The 16,993-nt window shown below is 37.3% G+C and overlaps 1 protein-coding gene across 1 annotated transcript; it reads right to left on the reverse strand.

The window, feature by feature from the left end:
- Positions 1 to 1,077: 1,077 nt before the first annotated feature.
- LOC18448103 (uncharacterized) lies at positions 1,078 to 13,672 on the reverse strand. The gene is made up of 7 exons (XM_006858179.4): positions 13,561 to 13,672; positions 13,013 to 13,102; positions 8,993 to 9,228; positions 8,610 to 8,903; positions 1,794 to 1,874; positions 1,624 to 1,683; positions 1,078 to 1,540 (listed from the first exon to the last, which is right to left on the reverse strand). Exons 1-7 carry the CDS (start codon positions 13,640 to 13,642, stop codon positions 1,421 to 1,423), a joined length of 963 nt encoding a protein of 320 aa, XP_006858241.1. The 5' UTR covers positions 13,643 to 13,672; the 3' UTR covers positions 1,078 to 1,420.
- Between the last annotated feature and the right edge of the window lie 3,321 nt (positions 13,673 to 16,993).

Genomic DNA, 16,993 nt, shown 5'->3' on the forward strand with positions numbered 1-16,993 from the left:
AGGAACTGGTCATGCAGGAAAGGCAAAGGGCGGGGGCTTGGCCAAAATTTCAAAACAGATTTCATGCTTGAGCCAAGGCATCCGACAAGTGCATCCGACAAAGTTTGCATGGGCAGCAGGCCAAGGCATCCGACAAGTGCATCCGACAAAGTTTGCATGGGCAGCAGAGATGTTGAGCAGGATTATGCAATTCTTATTATTCTCTTCGACAAAGTTTGCATGGGCAGCAGGGATGTTGAGTAGGATTATGCAATTCTGATTCTTCTCTTTAGGTGACAAGACAATATTTGGCACCCACCAATCTACCCCTCTCACCACCTGTACCACTTGATTTCGCCACCGAGGATAGCTCTCTTGCTAACTACGAATTGACTAGACCCATATCCTTGCTTTTTAATGGAAAGTGAATATTGGCAACATACAAAATTCATAGTTGGCGAGTCTTTCAATTTTTACAACTTTGCATCAGTGGTTTATCCCATGAAAAGTTGGACAGTATTTACTTCAAAATTTGATTTGCCTGCTTTTTCGTTGAAGTTGTGAACAGTGAGCTAGATGAATTCATGTTGCCTCCTGTGGTACATTCCAAGAACATGTAAGACTCTGCAAAACATTTCAAAAATTAGATGAAGGAATAGTTATTCATGAGTCAGCGGGTGCAAGAGCCCGCACTCACCAATGTCCATCTCTAAGAAGGACGCCCGCACTCACCAATGTCCATCTCTAATATGGAAGTCGTAAAAAATCCATGGGCTCAAATGGAATTTCGACAGTGCAAAGATTTTCCTCAAAAAAAAAAAAAAAAAAAAAAAAAAAAAAAAATTCATATTCGTGATCATCTTAACCGAAATCATGAATCCGGATTAAAATCCATTTTTAAGATAGATTTAAGTGGGGGCCTGCATATGTACAGTATGAGTCGGCTGACTCGTAGAAATCCCATCCTTAGGTCTGTAACAAACGTATCTCATTCCAAGATTGACCAATAGGCAGTTCCTCAAGGATCAAATTAAGATTTCAAACCAACAAACAAATGGAAACAAATAAACCGTGCTACCTACGTATCTCTCCCATCAGTGCCCTTCGAAAACACTTCAATTCGTTCAGTAGCATTTTAAATATTCAATCAAGAACAATGTGTGTGAGGACCCAATAAATGGTTACATTGAAGAACACGCAGTGCCATTTTCAATAAATTTTACACAATATAGGGAATACATTTTTCATACACCGACCAAAGTTGAGATGTTGTATGAACAGCTTACATTCTTCACCTGCCGGCCGATTCAAGTTGCACATCATGATGGTTCCCTGAGAATTTCTGAAATCCAGAACAAGCTGAAGCTTCGAAAACCCATGCCTTTTTACTTCCTAATTCACCTCCCATCAACTCTTACATGACATAATTGGCTTATGTGAACTAGAGAAGAATCATATGGTCCTTACAGACATGTAACATGGCACATATATCATTATTCTTCAAATATTTCTCCAGATTTACCAAAATCAGAGGGACATACTCAAGGACCAGTTTCTTGCACTGAAACAAAGAGAAAACATAAGCATGTCTTGCTCTAAGCCAGGATGAATGAACAAGTTAACTTCCAAAAGGATGAAACTTACTTCTTTGACATGATCCTGGACCTCTTCACATGCTTGGAGCAGAATCTTTATCAACTTAAGCTGTAAGAAAAAGGAAACTTAGATACTAGTGGTCTTTATACTTTTATGGCTCATATAGCATGGGAAATAAAAGGGAATGCATGGAATCACTAGTAAACTAAGGGGGTCACCTTTGTCACTGGGTTTCTCAAATCTTTCTCTATCTCATCAATAGCACGGTGACAAGCATCACAACTTATATTACCTGAGGCCTGAAAGAAAGAATTTCAAAAATTTTGCATCAATTGAGATGCGATCTGTGGAGTTGAAATCATCAGCTGTGCAAATACTGGGACTGTATGAGTTGATGAAATAATAGTGCAGGAGAAATCTCAAGAAAGCATATCATTCAATGAGCAGTACAAATGATATCCATCAAAATTATCATTGCAAGAAAAGCAGTATTGATGATCTTCAGACAAGCCATATGTTGCTAAACATAGATTCTTAGATATATTCGATTCAGTTTATAACTTATTATTGTCAAAGGTTCTTCCCCTCAACATCCGCTGGCCCGAGCCCCCTTATTGGGCTCACCCAGTCGAGCCCTCTCACACGAATGCCGATGCGCACAACAAAACCCATACAAAAATATGCCAAAACCAATGTGTGTGTGCATGAATGGGAAAAACATACAAATAAAGCAAATAAGAAATAAAACTTATTTGACACCAAAATTTATGTAGTTCGTCTTTTTAGGCTACATCCACGGGAAAAAAAGACATATCCACTATTAGAATAATAGTTACAATGGTCTTCCAAGAAACAAGCTTTATTGGACTCACTGATTTCTTCTGAAGGTTTTCTCTCTCTCAGAAGCTTCTTTTCTTTTCTAATGACTTTCTCTCTCTAAAAGAAAAGTATCTCTCTCTCTCTATAACATGCTTCTCTCTCTCTCTCTCTTATTCTTCTTCTCTAAGAGAATGATAACTTTCTCCATCTTCTTCTTCTCTCCAAAAGAAAGCTCCCTATATTTTCTAATACACCAAGAAGAGAAACAAAATTTTTTTTTGTATTTTGATACAGCAATAAGAGGCTTTTCAAGAAGAGGATCAACTCAAGATGAGGCACGCTACACCCATTTTATCTCATCTAGCCTCTCACGTTGCTTTCCATATAATGTGGGACTTGATACCCTTTAACAAATCCACCTTATCATCTCAACGTGAGATTATTCTTTTTATGTGGTTTCTCTCTCTCTCTATCTCTCTCTCTCTCAGAGAATCAAAGATGGAATCTTTGACTACGACCACCTTTTATGGATAATTATCAACTCCAACAACTCAATGGGTGTTCACACTACTCCCCCTAATATTGGAGAATATTTAATTGGTGCAGCTCCCTCATGGCATGGGCTTTAATTGGGTGAGCCCAAATAGTTGTATCAGAGTCTTCCCTGACCGTAACCTAACTCTTGAGCATATGCTTACGATGGGGACAAGGTTCAGTGGCTCTCTGTTAATCTTGTTCGTTGACCATAATCAAAGCTCTTGGGCTTCGCCAGGACTTTGATTTTTTTTATTAATTGGCCTTTCGGGATGTTTTGGGACATGTCCTCAGTCAGAGACTATCAGTGAGTGGCCACTGTGCAAAGCTCTTGACCGACAGACCATCAGTCACTACCTTGACAACAAGGAACCGCCATTGTGCAAAAAAGGCCTTGACCAATGGACTGTTAGTCACCACCTTGACCAACAGTGAATCACTTTAACCGCCAGTAACACCCTGAGAGCCGATGAGTGCTTGACTGCCGACGGATACTTGACCGCCGATGAATTGACAGCCGGTGAGTGCTTGACCGCCGACGAATACTTGATCGCCGATGAATTGACAACCAGTGGGAGCTTGACTGCCGATGAGTTGACAAATGACGGATCCTTGACGACGATGGATCCTTGACTATCGACGAATACTTAACCGACGATTGGAGCTTGACAGACGGTGAATCTCCCTGACCACCGGTGAATAGAAAAGAGGGTGTAAGAGATAGTGTGTGTAGATTAACGATGGATTCCAGTACCGAGAGCAGGATGATATCGCTCAATGGGAATAACCGGATCATCTGGAAGCCAGAGATGGAAGATCTACTATACTGCAAGGACTTGTAAACACCCATTGAAGGGGTAGAACAAAAGCCCGAAGGTATGACAAACGATGAGTGGAAGAGACCGGACCAAAAGGCTCTCGGAACCATCCGACAATGGTTGAAAGAAAATGTGTTCCACCATGTGTCCACGGAGACATCCGCTAAGTTATTGTGGAATAAGCTACATAACTTGTACGAGAGGAAGACCATAAGACGTTCTTGATCGGGAACTTGTGAACATGAAGTCTAGGGACGGGGGATCCGTTGCGGAGCACCTGAATGAGGTGCAAAGCATTGTTAACTAACTCGTAACGATGAAGTTGTTTCTGGAAGATGAGCTACATGTTCTCTTTTTGCTCAGCTCACTACAGGACAGTTGGGAGACCCTAGTAGTCTCCGTGAGTAACTCAGCACCTGATGGGATAGTGACCATGAGTCAAGTCACTAATAGCTTGATAAATGAGGAGACGAGAAGATCTTCCGACACATCGCCGCAAGGCCTTGTCACAAATCGAGGAAGGTCCATGAATGGGGACCAAAATCAATCTAAAGATAAAGCTAGATCGAAGACGAGAAAGGGGATCACATGTTTTCATTGTGGCAAGGAAGGGCACATCAAGAACGATTGTCGGAAGCTCAAGAAAGAGCAGAATGAGGACAATGTCAAGAATGATGGATGGGAAACCACTGCAGTGACTACAGATTTGGTGTGGTTGGAAACTGTGGTGATGGATGCATTAATATTGCATTAGGCAACTCGGACTGGGTTGTAGATACCGAAGCATCATTTCACGTTACCCCACAAAGACACTATTTTACTTCTTACAGAGATGGATTTTTTGGCTTTGTAAAGATGGGGAACAACGGTTCCTCAAAGATAGTGTGTAAGGGAGATGTACACATCCAGACTGATATTGGGATGAAGTTTGTGCTAAAAGACGTCAGACACGTACCAGCTATCCATCTTAACCTCATCTCAGGAGGGTGTACAGATGATGAACGGTACCACTCAGTATTCTGTAAGGGGTATTGGAAGCTGATAAAGGGATCTCTTGTCATAGCCAAGGCCAAGAAGTGTTGTTCACACTCTACAGAACACAAGTGCAATCTCCAATGGCGAAGTTAATGCCGCCATGGAAGGACCCTCATTAAACCTGTGGCACAGGCGTCTTGGCCATATGAGTGAAAAATGAATGCAAATCTTAGCAAAGAAATGGATTCTCCCCAGTGTCAAGAAAGCATGTTACCACTATTTGCTAGGCAAAGGTTTCTTTCTCCAATAAGAACTCTAAGGATAGGAAAATCCTGAATCTGGTGTATTCAAATGTGTGTGGTCCCATGGATGTGAAGTCACGTGGTGGTGTATCATACTTCATCACCTTCATCGATGATGCGTCAAAAAAGGTGTGGGTGTGCTTAATGAAATTGAAAGATCAGGTGTTTGAAATCTTTCAGAATTTCCAAGATAAGGTGGAAAGGGAGAGAGAGGCAAGCGGTTAAAGTGTCTCATGTTAGACAATAGGGGGGGAGTACACCTCGAATGCTTTCAAAAGTTATTGTGTCAAGCATGGCATAAGGCATGAAAGGACAGTGCCATATACCCCCCAACATAATGGTGTAGCAGAAAGAATGAATTGCACCATTATGGAAAGAGTTAGGAGCATGTTATCCATCGCTAAGTTACCAAAGCCGTATTGGGGTAAAGCAGTCCTCACTGCATGCTACCTAATTAATAGATCCCCGTCATTTCCTCTGGATGTGAAATCCTAGAGAGGGTTTGCACCAGAAATTCACACTTGAGGGTGTTCGGATGCAAGGCATAGATGCACGTGCCCAAGGAACAAAGATCCAAGTTGAATGAGAAAGCACTCCTATGCATCTTTTTAGTGTACTCAGATGAAGAGTTCGGTTATAGGCTATGGGATCCTGAGAATAAGAAGGTGATCAAGAGTAGAGATGTGATCTTTCAGGAAGACCTTACTATTAAAGACGTGAAGAAGTCAGAAAAGCCATAAATCTTCAATGGCTCAGAACCGGTTATAGTTCCTCCTACCGTAGTAAATGAAGACGGGGGAGAAATGCAACAAGAGGATGGGCCTCAAGAGTTTGACATGCCGGTTCCGAGTGATGCAGGAGCAGCCTGTTCAAGAAGTGCCACCTACAGTTGAACTAAGAAGGTCCTCTAGGGGACATAAAGCCTCTACCAAATACCCTTCATCGGAGTATGTCCTATACACTGAAAGGGGTGGACTAGAAAGCTACCAAGAAATCAAAGCCGACAAACACAAAGGGGTTTGGGTTAAAGCTATGCAAGAAGGGAAAGAATACTAGCATAAGAATCACACCTATGACCTAGTAAAGTTGCCTAAAGGAAAGAAGGCATGAGAGTTAAGTGTCGGGCAGATCCCTTCAATCAAGAGGAAGAAGGAAGACATAAAGAAAGTACCTTATGGGTCGGTCCTAGGAAGTTTGATGCATGCTATGGTGTGCATGATGTCATATATCACACATGTAGTTGGCAGGGTGAGCAGATTTATCACTAATTATAGCAAGGAACAATGGACAACAATCAAGTGGATATTCAAATATCTCTAAGGAATATCCAAACTATGTTGATGCTTTGGGGGAGGTATACCTGTGTTACAAGGGTACACAAATGCAGACATTGCTGGAGATGGAGACTCCAAAAAGTCAATCTCAGGATACTTGCTTACTTTTGTAAGGGGAGCAGTTTCATGGCAGTCTAAGCTGCAAAGACTGTTGCAACTAAGGAAAATCCATACTGACGGGAGTACGTCGGATATGATAACCAAGACCTTGGCCAGAGACAAGCAAGAGCTATGCAAAAGCATGGCTGGCATAGGTTCCATTTGAGCACCTAGTTGATCTGTGAAGGAAAACCTCCCTCCTGAGATTGAAGGGAGAGATTGTTAGGTGTCCTATCCCATGAGGGAGGGCCACCAATGAAATGTTCCCCAATATTAAGGCGAGTAGTGTGAACACAGCCCATTGGATTGATGGAGTGGATAACAACTCATAAAAGGTGGTTGTGGGTAAAGATTCTATCTTTGATTCTCTTAGAGAGAGAGCAAACCACATAAAAAGGATAATCTCACGTTGAGATGATAAGGTGGGTTTGTTAAAGGGTATCAAATCCCACATTATATGGAAAGCAACGTGAGAGGCTAGATAAGATAAAAAGGGTGTAGCATTCCTCATCTTGGGTTGATCCTCTTCTTGAAAAGCCTCTTATTGTTGTATCAAAATACAGAGAGCTTTTGTGTTCCTCTTCTTAGTGTATTTGAAAATACAGGGAACTTTCTTTTAGAGAGAAGAAGAAGAAAGAAAAAGTTACCCTTCTCTTAGAGAAGAAGTGAGACATAGAAAGCCTGTTAGAGAGAGGAAGAGAACCTTTTCTTTTAGGGAGAGAGAAAGCCTCTACAAATTAAAAAAAACCTCTGAGAGAGAAAAACCTCAAAAAGAGAAAACCTAACGAGAGAAAGACTCTAAAAGAAATCAGTGAACCCAAAAAAGCTTGTTTCTTGGAAGACCATTGTAACTATTATTTTAATAGCGCATTTGTTTCTTTCTCCCGTGGACGTAGCTTGAAAATGTGAACTACGTAAATTTTGATGGGAGTAAGTTTTATTTCTTATTTGCTTTATTTGCATGTTTTTCCCACTCCACACATTGGTTTTAGCATATTTTTGTGTCCCATATATCCGAGTTCTGCTGCACGCATCCGCATTCGTGCAAGAGGGCCCAACACCCCCCCCCCCCCCCCCCCCCCCTCCACCTCCTACCCTCCCCTCCCCTCCCCTCCCCTCCCTACCCCACAAAAAAAAAAAAAAAATTAAAACTACAAACATCAACTTCGAACAACTGTTCAACACTAAGATTCCAGCAGGCATTTATCAAGAAAAAAGAAAAAGTAAAATGGGGCACGAGTTTAAGTAGGGAACTAAGAAATGTACAATCTCCTAGTCATGTAATATCCACGATATATTTACCCAAGGGCAAAAGAATTCATCTCCAATAAAACATATTAATAACTCAACAAAATAATATCAAACAAAATAGTTAGGAAAGGAGAAAACCGAAATCCTCACACACACGCACAAATCTTTGAGAAAAATGAGAGAGCAAGAAAGTAGAATGAAGGAATTGATAGTGCATCACAAAGGATGACAAAAGAAAGACAGTGATGAAAGAGGGAGCAAAGCAGAAACGAAGTCATGGGGAGTGCTAGTCTGTGTATGTGCATGTGTGTGCACACACGATTACATGTGTGAGAGAGAGAAAGGTGCACGTGCGTGTGTGTGTGCGTGTGCGTGCGCGTGCGCGTGCGCGTGCGCGTGTGCGTGTGCGTGTGCGTGTGTATGTGTGTGTGTGTGTGTGAGACACAGAGAGAGAGGTATAGCTGGTGCTTTGCAGATAGCAAATGGAAGGGAGTTGCCCCACAGGAGGGAGACTAGCGAACTCAAAAAGACCCAAAATTTCCTCCAGAACCTAATGCTGCTCTGAGAATTTATTGAAACAAAGGCTAATGGAAAAGGAGCACAAAAGAATCAGTAACAATAGATGCCCCTGAAAATGAAAAATGGATTTTATAGTATATTCTACATGTATTATACACTACCATTTGATGTGTACCATAAATACCTACTCTCAACTATGGGTGGCTGAAGTCAATTTTTCTCTGCTCAAGCAGATTTGAAGTATGATTGACAACAGCCATCCATTGTTCACAACCAACAACTGATGATACATAGGTAAATGCACCAAACTTAACAGTCAGATATGCATGTCATGACATACTTTTCCTATAAGATTTAAACAACAGCCGAGAATCTGATCTTACTTTCTCATTAAACCTCAGCAATACAGTAGAAGAGTGGTCCTTTTCATTCAGAACCTCTGATTGTTCTTGCCTTTGATATGCCATGTTCGCCACCTCCAATAATGTCTCCCTCAACATAGAAGAAAGTTTATTATAAAAACTTCCAAAATTCAACTGAATGTTCCTTTCATTATTTGAAATAGTCTCCCCATATCCAGGACATAGCCCTGTGCTATTGCAGAGCCTCTCTCCACTGAGATATTCTTGCAGGAAAACAACAGCCTTTTCTATGTAGCTCTTGAAGGATTCTTCACACTGAGATTTCACCCAATTATGGTTAGTAAACTACTAATGAAAGAGAAATAAGTCCAATATAAGTCAATTATTTGTGTGAGTCACCGAACCTCTCCTTGCAAGTTGGAAGGCAAAAGGGAGCAGATATCACCTGCACACTTCTTAATATTTTCTAGAAATTCAGGATCAGCCAAGACTTTCTCAGCTAGTCTTAAAGCCTCCAAGCATGCATTACAGATAAACTCCAGTGGAAACTCTTTCAGGGAAGGAATTTCTATTCTAGATGAAGAGCCCTCAATCTCAAACCCATCAAAGGACCTTATGTTGCCCAAAGATGTACTTAGACCTGCAAAAACCAAGATCATACCCGCCATATCCCATATGTGATAAGAGAAGCTGATCAGAAAAGAATGGGGAAATGAATAAAAATTAATTTGTAGCTTGTCATGGATAGACTCAACCATGAAAATTTTAATTAATCACACACGAGATGAGAATACCATGAAAATTTTAATTAATCACACACGAGACGAGAATATGATAAGCAACATCATTCTTGTTGAGAAAAAACCAGTGTGCAGGGAAGAGGAGCAGCATGAATCAATTGGAAAAAGGGGACATAAATTTTCAAATAAAAAAAAAACAATGCATTTCCTAAGAATCGCTAGATATTGCCATCCTTAGAAGTGCAGCATGAACTTCAAAAGGAAATGTTGTCACTTGATGTTAATAGACAATATAAAAGGATAAATCATAATAAATATATCTCGATTATGTCCATATCAACCAAGCACTAGCCCTACAATACACTCTCTGGAAAGACTTCTTTTATTAGGACATGTTAATCAGAACCTAGACAAGCATGCAGAAGTAAGTATTTGTAATTAAAACAAACCTTGAAGTTACTTCACACATCCCAGTGTTAATTCCTAGTGAGGTTGTATAGGATCATGCATCAGACATAGATTCTCATCAGAACTACAATACGGTAATGCCAAGTCAAGTAAGATACATTAGTTTCCACAAAACTCATGTTAAAAGTCAAATCACGAAAGAGTAACATTTATCACTAACTATTCCCTTCTAGTTCACCACACACACACACATATGTAACAAACACACAAACGGATACAAACTTGTTAAATGATTTTTAAATTTAAATTTATGGCAGGTTCCAATGCCGGTGAAAGAAGGAGGCTTGTGTCAAGTTGGAAGTGTAAAACTTTTGCCACATCTATTTCATGAATCTTGAACCAATGTTATACACTAATGCTAGGGTGTTCCCCTTGATAGAGCAGAATGCCGAATAGGATTCATGTAACTGACCCCAAATAGTTGGGATAAGGCTTAGATGATAACGACGACGATGATGATGATGATGATGATGAAGATGAAATTTACATTTAAAATGAGAACCATGAAACAGAATAACTGAACATAGAACATTACTAAAACTTCCATGATCCCATTAACTTCTATGCATGTCAATAGGATTATTTGTGCTGAACAGAATGCAAAAAATGCACCTTCCCATCGAAATTTTAAATGGATATGACTTTATTATTCTAGGGTTACACCTTTTATTGATTCTGCTTTGTTCTACTACTTACTTCTATTTGGTCTGAACTTGTTTGCAAGTCTCCTTCATGAGTCTTTCTTCTTCATAGACCTCATTAAAGGGGTTGAAGTGCCACATCCATCTAAATGTCTTCTGACTTTTGAAATGGTAGACTGAAACTTGGTTTATACTCCCATCCTTTGTAACATTCTGGAAGACCATGGAATTTATGGCCTTTCCAATCAACTTCCAACTGATGAGACCTCTCAATGCGTACCCGTCATGTAGAATAAATGCAAGCCACTACAATGATTTTAGGAGTACTAATGGAAATGTCCTTAAATTATTTGCTTGCTGCATTTCAATTGCAACAAATTCTTTACCTCATCCTTGAGGCTTATTCCCAAGTTACTGGCAATAAACATTGAAGCAAGAAATTAATATCTTTCGACAAGTCACAATTGGGAACTTTGCAGCGTCCTCTGACAAACATGCTGAGTGTAAGTGGGTTTACACCATTAACGTCAGAGAAAATGGGACAATTACAAGGAGCAATGCCTAGCTTGTTATGAAAGGTATTTATTTAGGATTGCTCATCAGTCACTCACTGCAAATATGAATACCGACAGCTTCAGCCCTTTTTTTGTTAAAGACATAGTTATATTCAGTGTACAAAAATAACACTTCATTAACAATAATTTTCATACAGAGATTTAAATGACAATGTCTAGCTATTCCATATCATCTTCTTTATAGTCTGTCAACCTCAAAGAGCCTTTATGGTCTCAAGTAGACTCCAAAATTTTGGTTTCAGAAATTTTGAGAATTTAACAGCTTCAAGCAAGGAGAGTAATTTCATTTTTTTCCTTTAATCATTAACATAAAGATTTATTATTAGAATATTATTATAAAGAAAATAAATAATTATAAAACAAAGGTCAATAGATTTCAAGACAGCATATTAGGTTTCCAACATTGAAATTGTAACTGAATAAGACGATTCTCAAAGAATCCCTTCATTGGCAAGGATATCAGCCTCTTGGTTAGCTCCCCTAAGAGTGTGCACCAAAGTCACATTCTTAGTGTCACAAATGTGAAGATCACCAAATATCATAGCCAACCACCAAAGAATGGAGCACCCCTTATGGGCCCGACTTATGATATAAAGACAATACCATTTCCTTTTGTTTCATTTTCTAGTGAGATTATCTCATCGGTTCATATGATCATTTTATTTATCAGTAACTGAAAATTTTATCAATATAGCAATAGTACAAAAGAAACTTCAAAAAAATTCCATAATACATGCCAAGGCAGTATATCACAGACAGCCCATATGACGATACTGCTATCTCTAGGGGATATTTGACTCTAGGAAAAATTTGATCACATTTCTTCTTAAGTAGTAATTTCCATCTGAGCTTCACATGAAGGACTTAGGATATCCTTCGGCTAATGGCAATAAATTGTCACCTAGGGTACATGTTGTAACATAGTAATCGGGATCATATGGCACGGGTCTATTTGCCAAAAGCAAGATTGTGCATACTCCATCAATATCTGAATCAATGACCATACACAAACTTTTTTTCCAGATCCTACTCATGCTGATAGCAAGTTAGAAGCATTATCTGCCCGATAATTGCTGTTACAACATCTTGAAACATTTTCACACTCTTAGTAAGCGTATGAATGTGCTGCGATGCAATCAGCTTGCTGTTGTTCAGAAACATTATTCTCTATCATCAGGTCCAAGCCTCAAAATTATATTCTGATGGCCACAAAAATGCCCTCCCATTTAGATATTTGCACTAATTCTATTGGCAATGAGTGTTGAATCTAGCGGTAGCTTATTGGGTTGACTTGGTACATCTCTCACTAGAAACAAGAATCATTTCTAATGTCTAAAATAGACCGTGGGGTGATGTCATTCATAACAATGAAATAATTCCAATGTTACTATCAACAAACATTGACTTTCCCCACAATCCTCCAACGTGATAGAATAAATGCAGTGTGGATTGCCTCCAACACAACTCTCATTATCTAACTTAACACATTTAAGGTTCTGAAGAAGCTTGTTAGTCGCTCATCACTGTTCTTTTCCACAGACAAGTAGATTGTAACTTTGGTGACTAAGGCCATGACCACCAAGTTTCATCAGTCTCTATTTGACAAACTCTCCCCCAATTGACATTGAGTAGATTTTGAGAACCATATTGGATTATGCATCTGTTTATATAATTCTAGCACTACCAGCAATCTTGCCATCTGTTTCTCCCTGTGTCCTTTATTTTTCCTTAATATACAAAATATTTTTTCTAACAACATTTACGCCTGTCAAACCCACAAGGCTTCACTACTTCACTTCATGAGAATCAATCATTCTAAAATAATATAGGTATCATATATGCAAGCCAAGTAGAATAGATTCAAATAATAAACCAAAATGACTTGTCATTGGTAGATAAAAAAAGGATTCTAAACTACTTGAACTGGCCATGTAAGCTATAATCCATGGACACATATGTTAGATAACTAGAATTAGAGAAAACCAAATCGAATGTCTCACCTATGTCCTCAGGCATGATAATTTTCCTTGAATCAGCAACCACCCATATGATGAGGAAAGTTACGACAAGCGGTAGGCACCTCATTTTCACTGCATATAGATAAGAAAGATAATTATTTTCCTAAAATTATGTCAAAATATACCAAGACAGTTCCTCCAAGTTTGGAACCGGTGGATCATTTAGCAGGCAGAACCCTCTGTAGACAACAGCCACCCACCAGAGCAACATCCAATCACAAAATTCTATTTTCCAAAGAATATAATGGATTCCCAACAACCCCAACTGTATATTTAAGTAAGGGGAAAAAGAAAATACCCAACACAGGAAATCTCATGATTTTGGATTAAAGATGGAAGAGAAACCACTCAATTTTCGCTATTAAAACTCCCCAAACCAGAAGTTTTTTCACGTTACAGAAAAATAAGATAGCCAAAATGAGATTTCGGAGAGAGAGTAACCATCCTTTTGTTAGGAAAAGGAAAAGAGGTGTCAGAAAAAATCAAACGAAATTATTGTGGAAAACAGGGATAATCAATGAGCAACTCACCAGTAAAAACCCACCCAAGAACAGGAAAGAAGAGACTTTGAGATTGAGGATGGCGGACAGAGCGCGATTCAAGACTTACCATCAAGGCAAGAACACTTCGAAGACAGAAAACAGAATATTTTGGGTTTGGCAGCACGCTAATGAAGTATGCCTAAAAATTATAAAAGTACTCCCAAAAATAAAATAAAAAAGTTTATAAAGCAAAAAGTTTATGTAGAGCCGAGGCTTTAAACAATCAAATTAGAGCCTATCTCAAAAATTTTATTAAAAAAAATTGTTTTGATGCCCAAATACCTTCAAATTGATTATTAAGATGCATGGACATGAAAAAAAATAGATTTCAAGTTTTAGAAATAGTGCATATTGTATTGCATTCTTGGACCGTAAATTTTCAAGATTTTCAAGTTTTTATATATATCCTCGATCTACAATATTTTTTAAGCTCTAAATTTTATATTTAAAGATAAAAATATATATTAAGGCTATCACAAAGATTTCCAATACTGAAACCACATTTCTCAATACTATTTGAAGGTGGGATCTAATTTGATTGTTTAGAGTCTCGGCTCTATACAAATCGCACCCATATATAAAACATGAGAAGGTTTGTGACTAGATGTCAATCAAGAAATTCATCTTAGGTGTAGAGTTTAGTGAGGATGGATTAGAGTTGGTTAGGATGGAGAATAAAGAGAAGTAAGTTAATTCCAGATATGAAGAATTAGCATGATGATTGAAGGTTTTCCCACGTTTCCATCAATAAATGGCCTACAACATATGTTCATTCCTTATTGCATATAAATGGAACTAATGCTAGAAAATAACATAGAAGCCGATCTTATGTGTTCAACGGTGTATGATCTCTCATTACAAATATGTACTAAGGACTCAAAATTTAAAATTTCCTTTTTAAAATACATTTTTAAAAATAGATTATCATATTTAGCATACATAAAATGCTTTTAATAAATATTTTTCTTGATGTATCAAGTATACATTGTGTTCTTATGGGTGCAATTTACAAAATATACTTTTATATTTTCGACCAGTACCTTTATTGTAAAAGAAAAAGTTTATATAGAGCCCAGGCTCTAAACAATGAAATAAGAGTCTACCTCAAAAATTTTACTAGAAGAGGTTATTTTGATGCCCAAATATCCTCCTATTGATCATCTCGACATCAAGATGCATGGACATGAGAAAAAAAATGGATTTCAAATTTTAAGAATAGCGTATTTTATGACACATTTTTGGACTGTCAATTTTCAAGATTTTCAAGTTTTCATAGATTTGTCGATATATATTATTTTTGAAGCTTTAAACTTTATAACTAAAATGAATATTTATTTTAAGGCTATCACAAAGATTTCCAATATTGAAACCTCATTTCTAGATACTATTTGAAGGTAGGCTCTAATTGGATTGTTTAGAGCCTAGGCTTTATACAAACCATTGACAATATTCTCCTTATCTTTAAATAAAAAAGTTTATATAGGGCCGAGGCTCTAAACAATCAAATTAGAGCCCACCTCAAAAATTTCACTACAAGCGGTTATTTTGATGCCCAAATATCCTCAAATTGATCATCTCGACATCAAGATATATCGACATGAAAAACAAATGGATTTCAAGTTTTGGAATTGTTTTTGGACAGTCAATTTTCAAGATTTTCAAGTTTTCATAGTTATACTCGATCTACACTATTTTTTAACCTTTAAATTTTATAATTAAAGATGAAAATATATTTTAATGATATCACAAATATTTTCAATATGGAAACCACATTTCTCGACACTATTTAAAGGTGTGTTTTACTTTGATTGTTTAGAGCCTAGGCTCTATACAAACCTCACCCTATCTTTAACAATATAATAATACTGGGTTATGCTAAGGTTTTCATAATATGGAGTATTTTATAATTGTACTCAATAAATTTTGGATACTTATGTGCCCTTGTTTTGTATATGGAACATTTTTTTTTTAGTATGAGGAGTTTTTGTCATTAAGAGGCGTGTGACATCATCTATTGGGGTATGACATCACTCACATAGGGCACACTGTGGCATTTAATGATCCATATAGGTAATGTCGCACCTCTCGTAATGACAAAAAATACCTTTATCAAAAAAATGCTCCATGTACAAAACAAGATAAAATTAGTGTCCAAAAATTATTGAGTACAATTATAAAATGTTATATGGTGTGAATACTCTAACATAACCCTATAATAAGGAACAGTCTAAAAAATGCATATGTGCAAATTTGAATAGTGTTTCACCGTGTAACGACTCTAGTAGAGCCGTTGCGGTTTTGCCTAAAAAAATGCGATGGTTGGCAAAATCCTGTGTTTTTTGGGTGAAAAATTTGGCTGCAACGGACCTACTATGTCAAAAACACGGGATTTTGCCAACCGTTGCGTCGAGCCTATGGGCATCCGTTGCGGTTAATCTATGCCATCCAAAAAACATTGGCGGCGCCGAGCCTATGGGCGAAAACACTTTTCATTTTCGCCCATAGGTGTTGCGTAGTGGTTTCCCTATAATAATATATAAGTATATAATATTTTCTTTAATTTTTCATTCTATTATTATTATCAAATTGATTAATCATTAATTTTTGCATAATAATTAAAATCGTGAATATAACATGCAATTACAAATTTTATGCAATAAAATTAACACACGTTATATCTATTATACTTTTGAAATTCAAAATTTTACTTAAAATTCAAAATAAATTAAAATTTATAATTTGGTATTAAAAACTATATTCTCACTTTCATAAAATATTTCACAAATTTAAAATGAAACAATTGATTTAAAAAAATTATGAACTCATGTTATAAATTTTACATTCATTTTGTTTCCCACTACTTGATTCCAATCAACAAATAGTTCAATGTGTGTGTGGTTCACACACACATTATTGATTCCAATCAACAAATAGTTCAAAATGAATGTAAAATAGTTATAAATTTTACGTTCATTTTGCCTCCCACTACTTGATTCCAATCAACAAATACTTCATTCCACTATTTGTTTCACACTTGTGTGTGTGCTTCAAATTGGTGGCATATACCATAGGTTATTATTGCATAAAATATACAATGGCGATAAGTGAGGAAATTATAACAACCTAACATAAAGCTGATCTTTACATTTTTTCTTTTTAAAATACATTTTTAAAAGTAGATCCCTATGTTTAGCATACATAAAATACCATTAACAAATATTTTACTTGATGTATACAGTGTACTCTTATGGATACACTTTAGACAATATACTTTTATATCAGCCATCTTCTTGGTGGAGTGGTGTACATCAATAAATAAACTACAAAAGTCAATTTTCATTCTTTAATCTTTAATTTAGGATTCTATTGTTATCATCAAATTTATTTATTATTAATTTTTATATAATAATTAAAATCGTAA

This window comes from Amborella trichopoda, chromosome 2, assembly GCF_054954075.1.
Source record: "Amborella trichopoda isolate Santa Cruz 75 chromosome 2, AtrichopodaSantaCruz75HAP2 v2.0, whole genome shotgun sequence".
Lineage (NCBI taxonomy): Eukaryota > Viridiplantae > Streptophyta > Magnoliopsida > Amborellales > Amborellaceae > Amborella > Amborella trichopoda.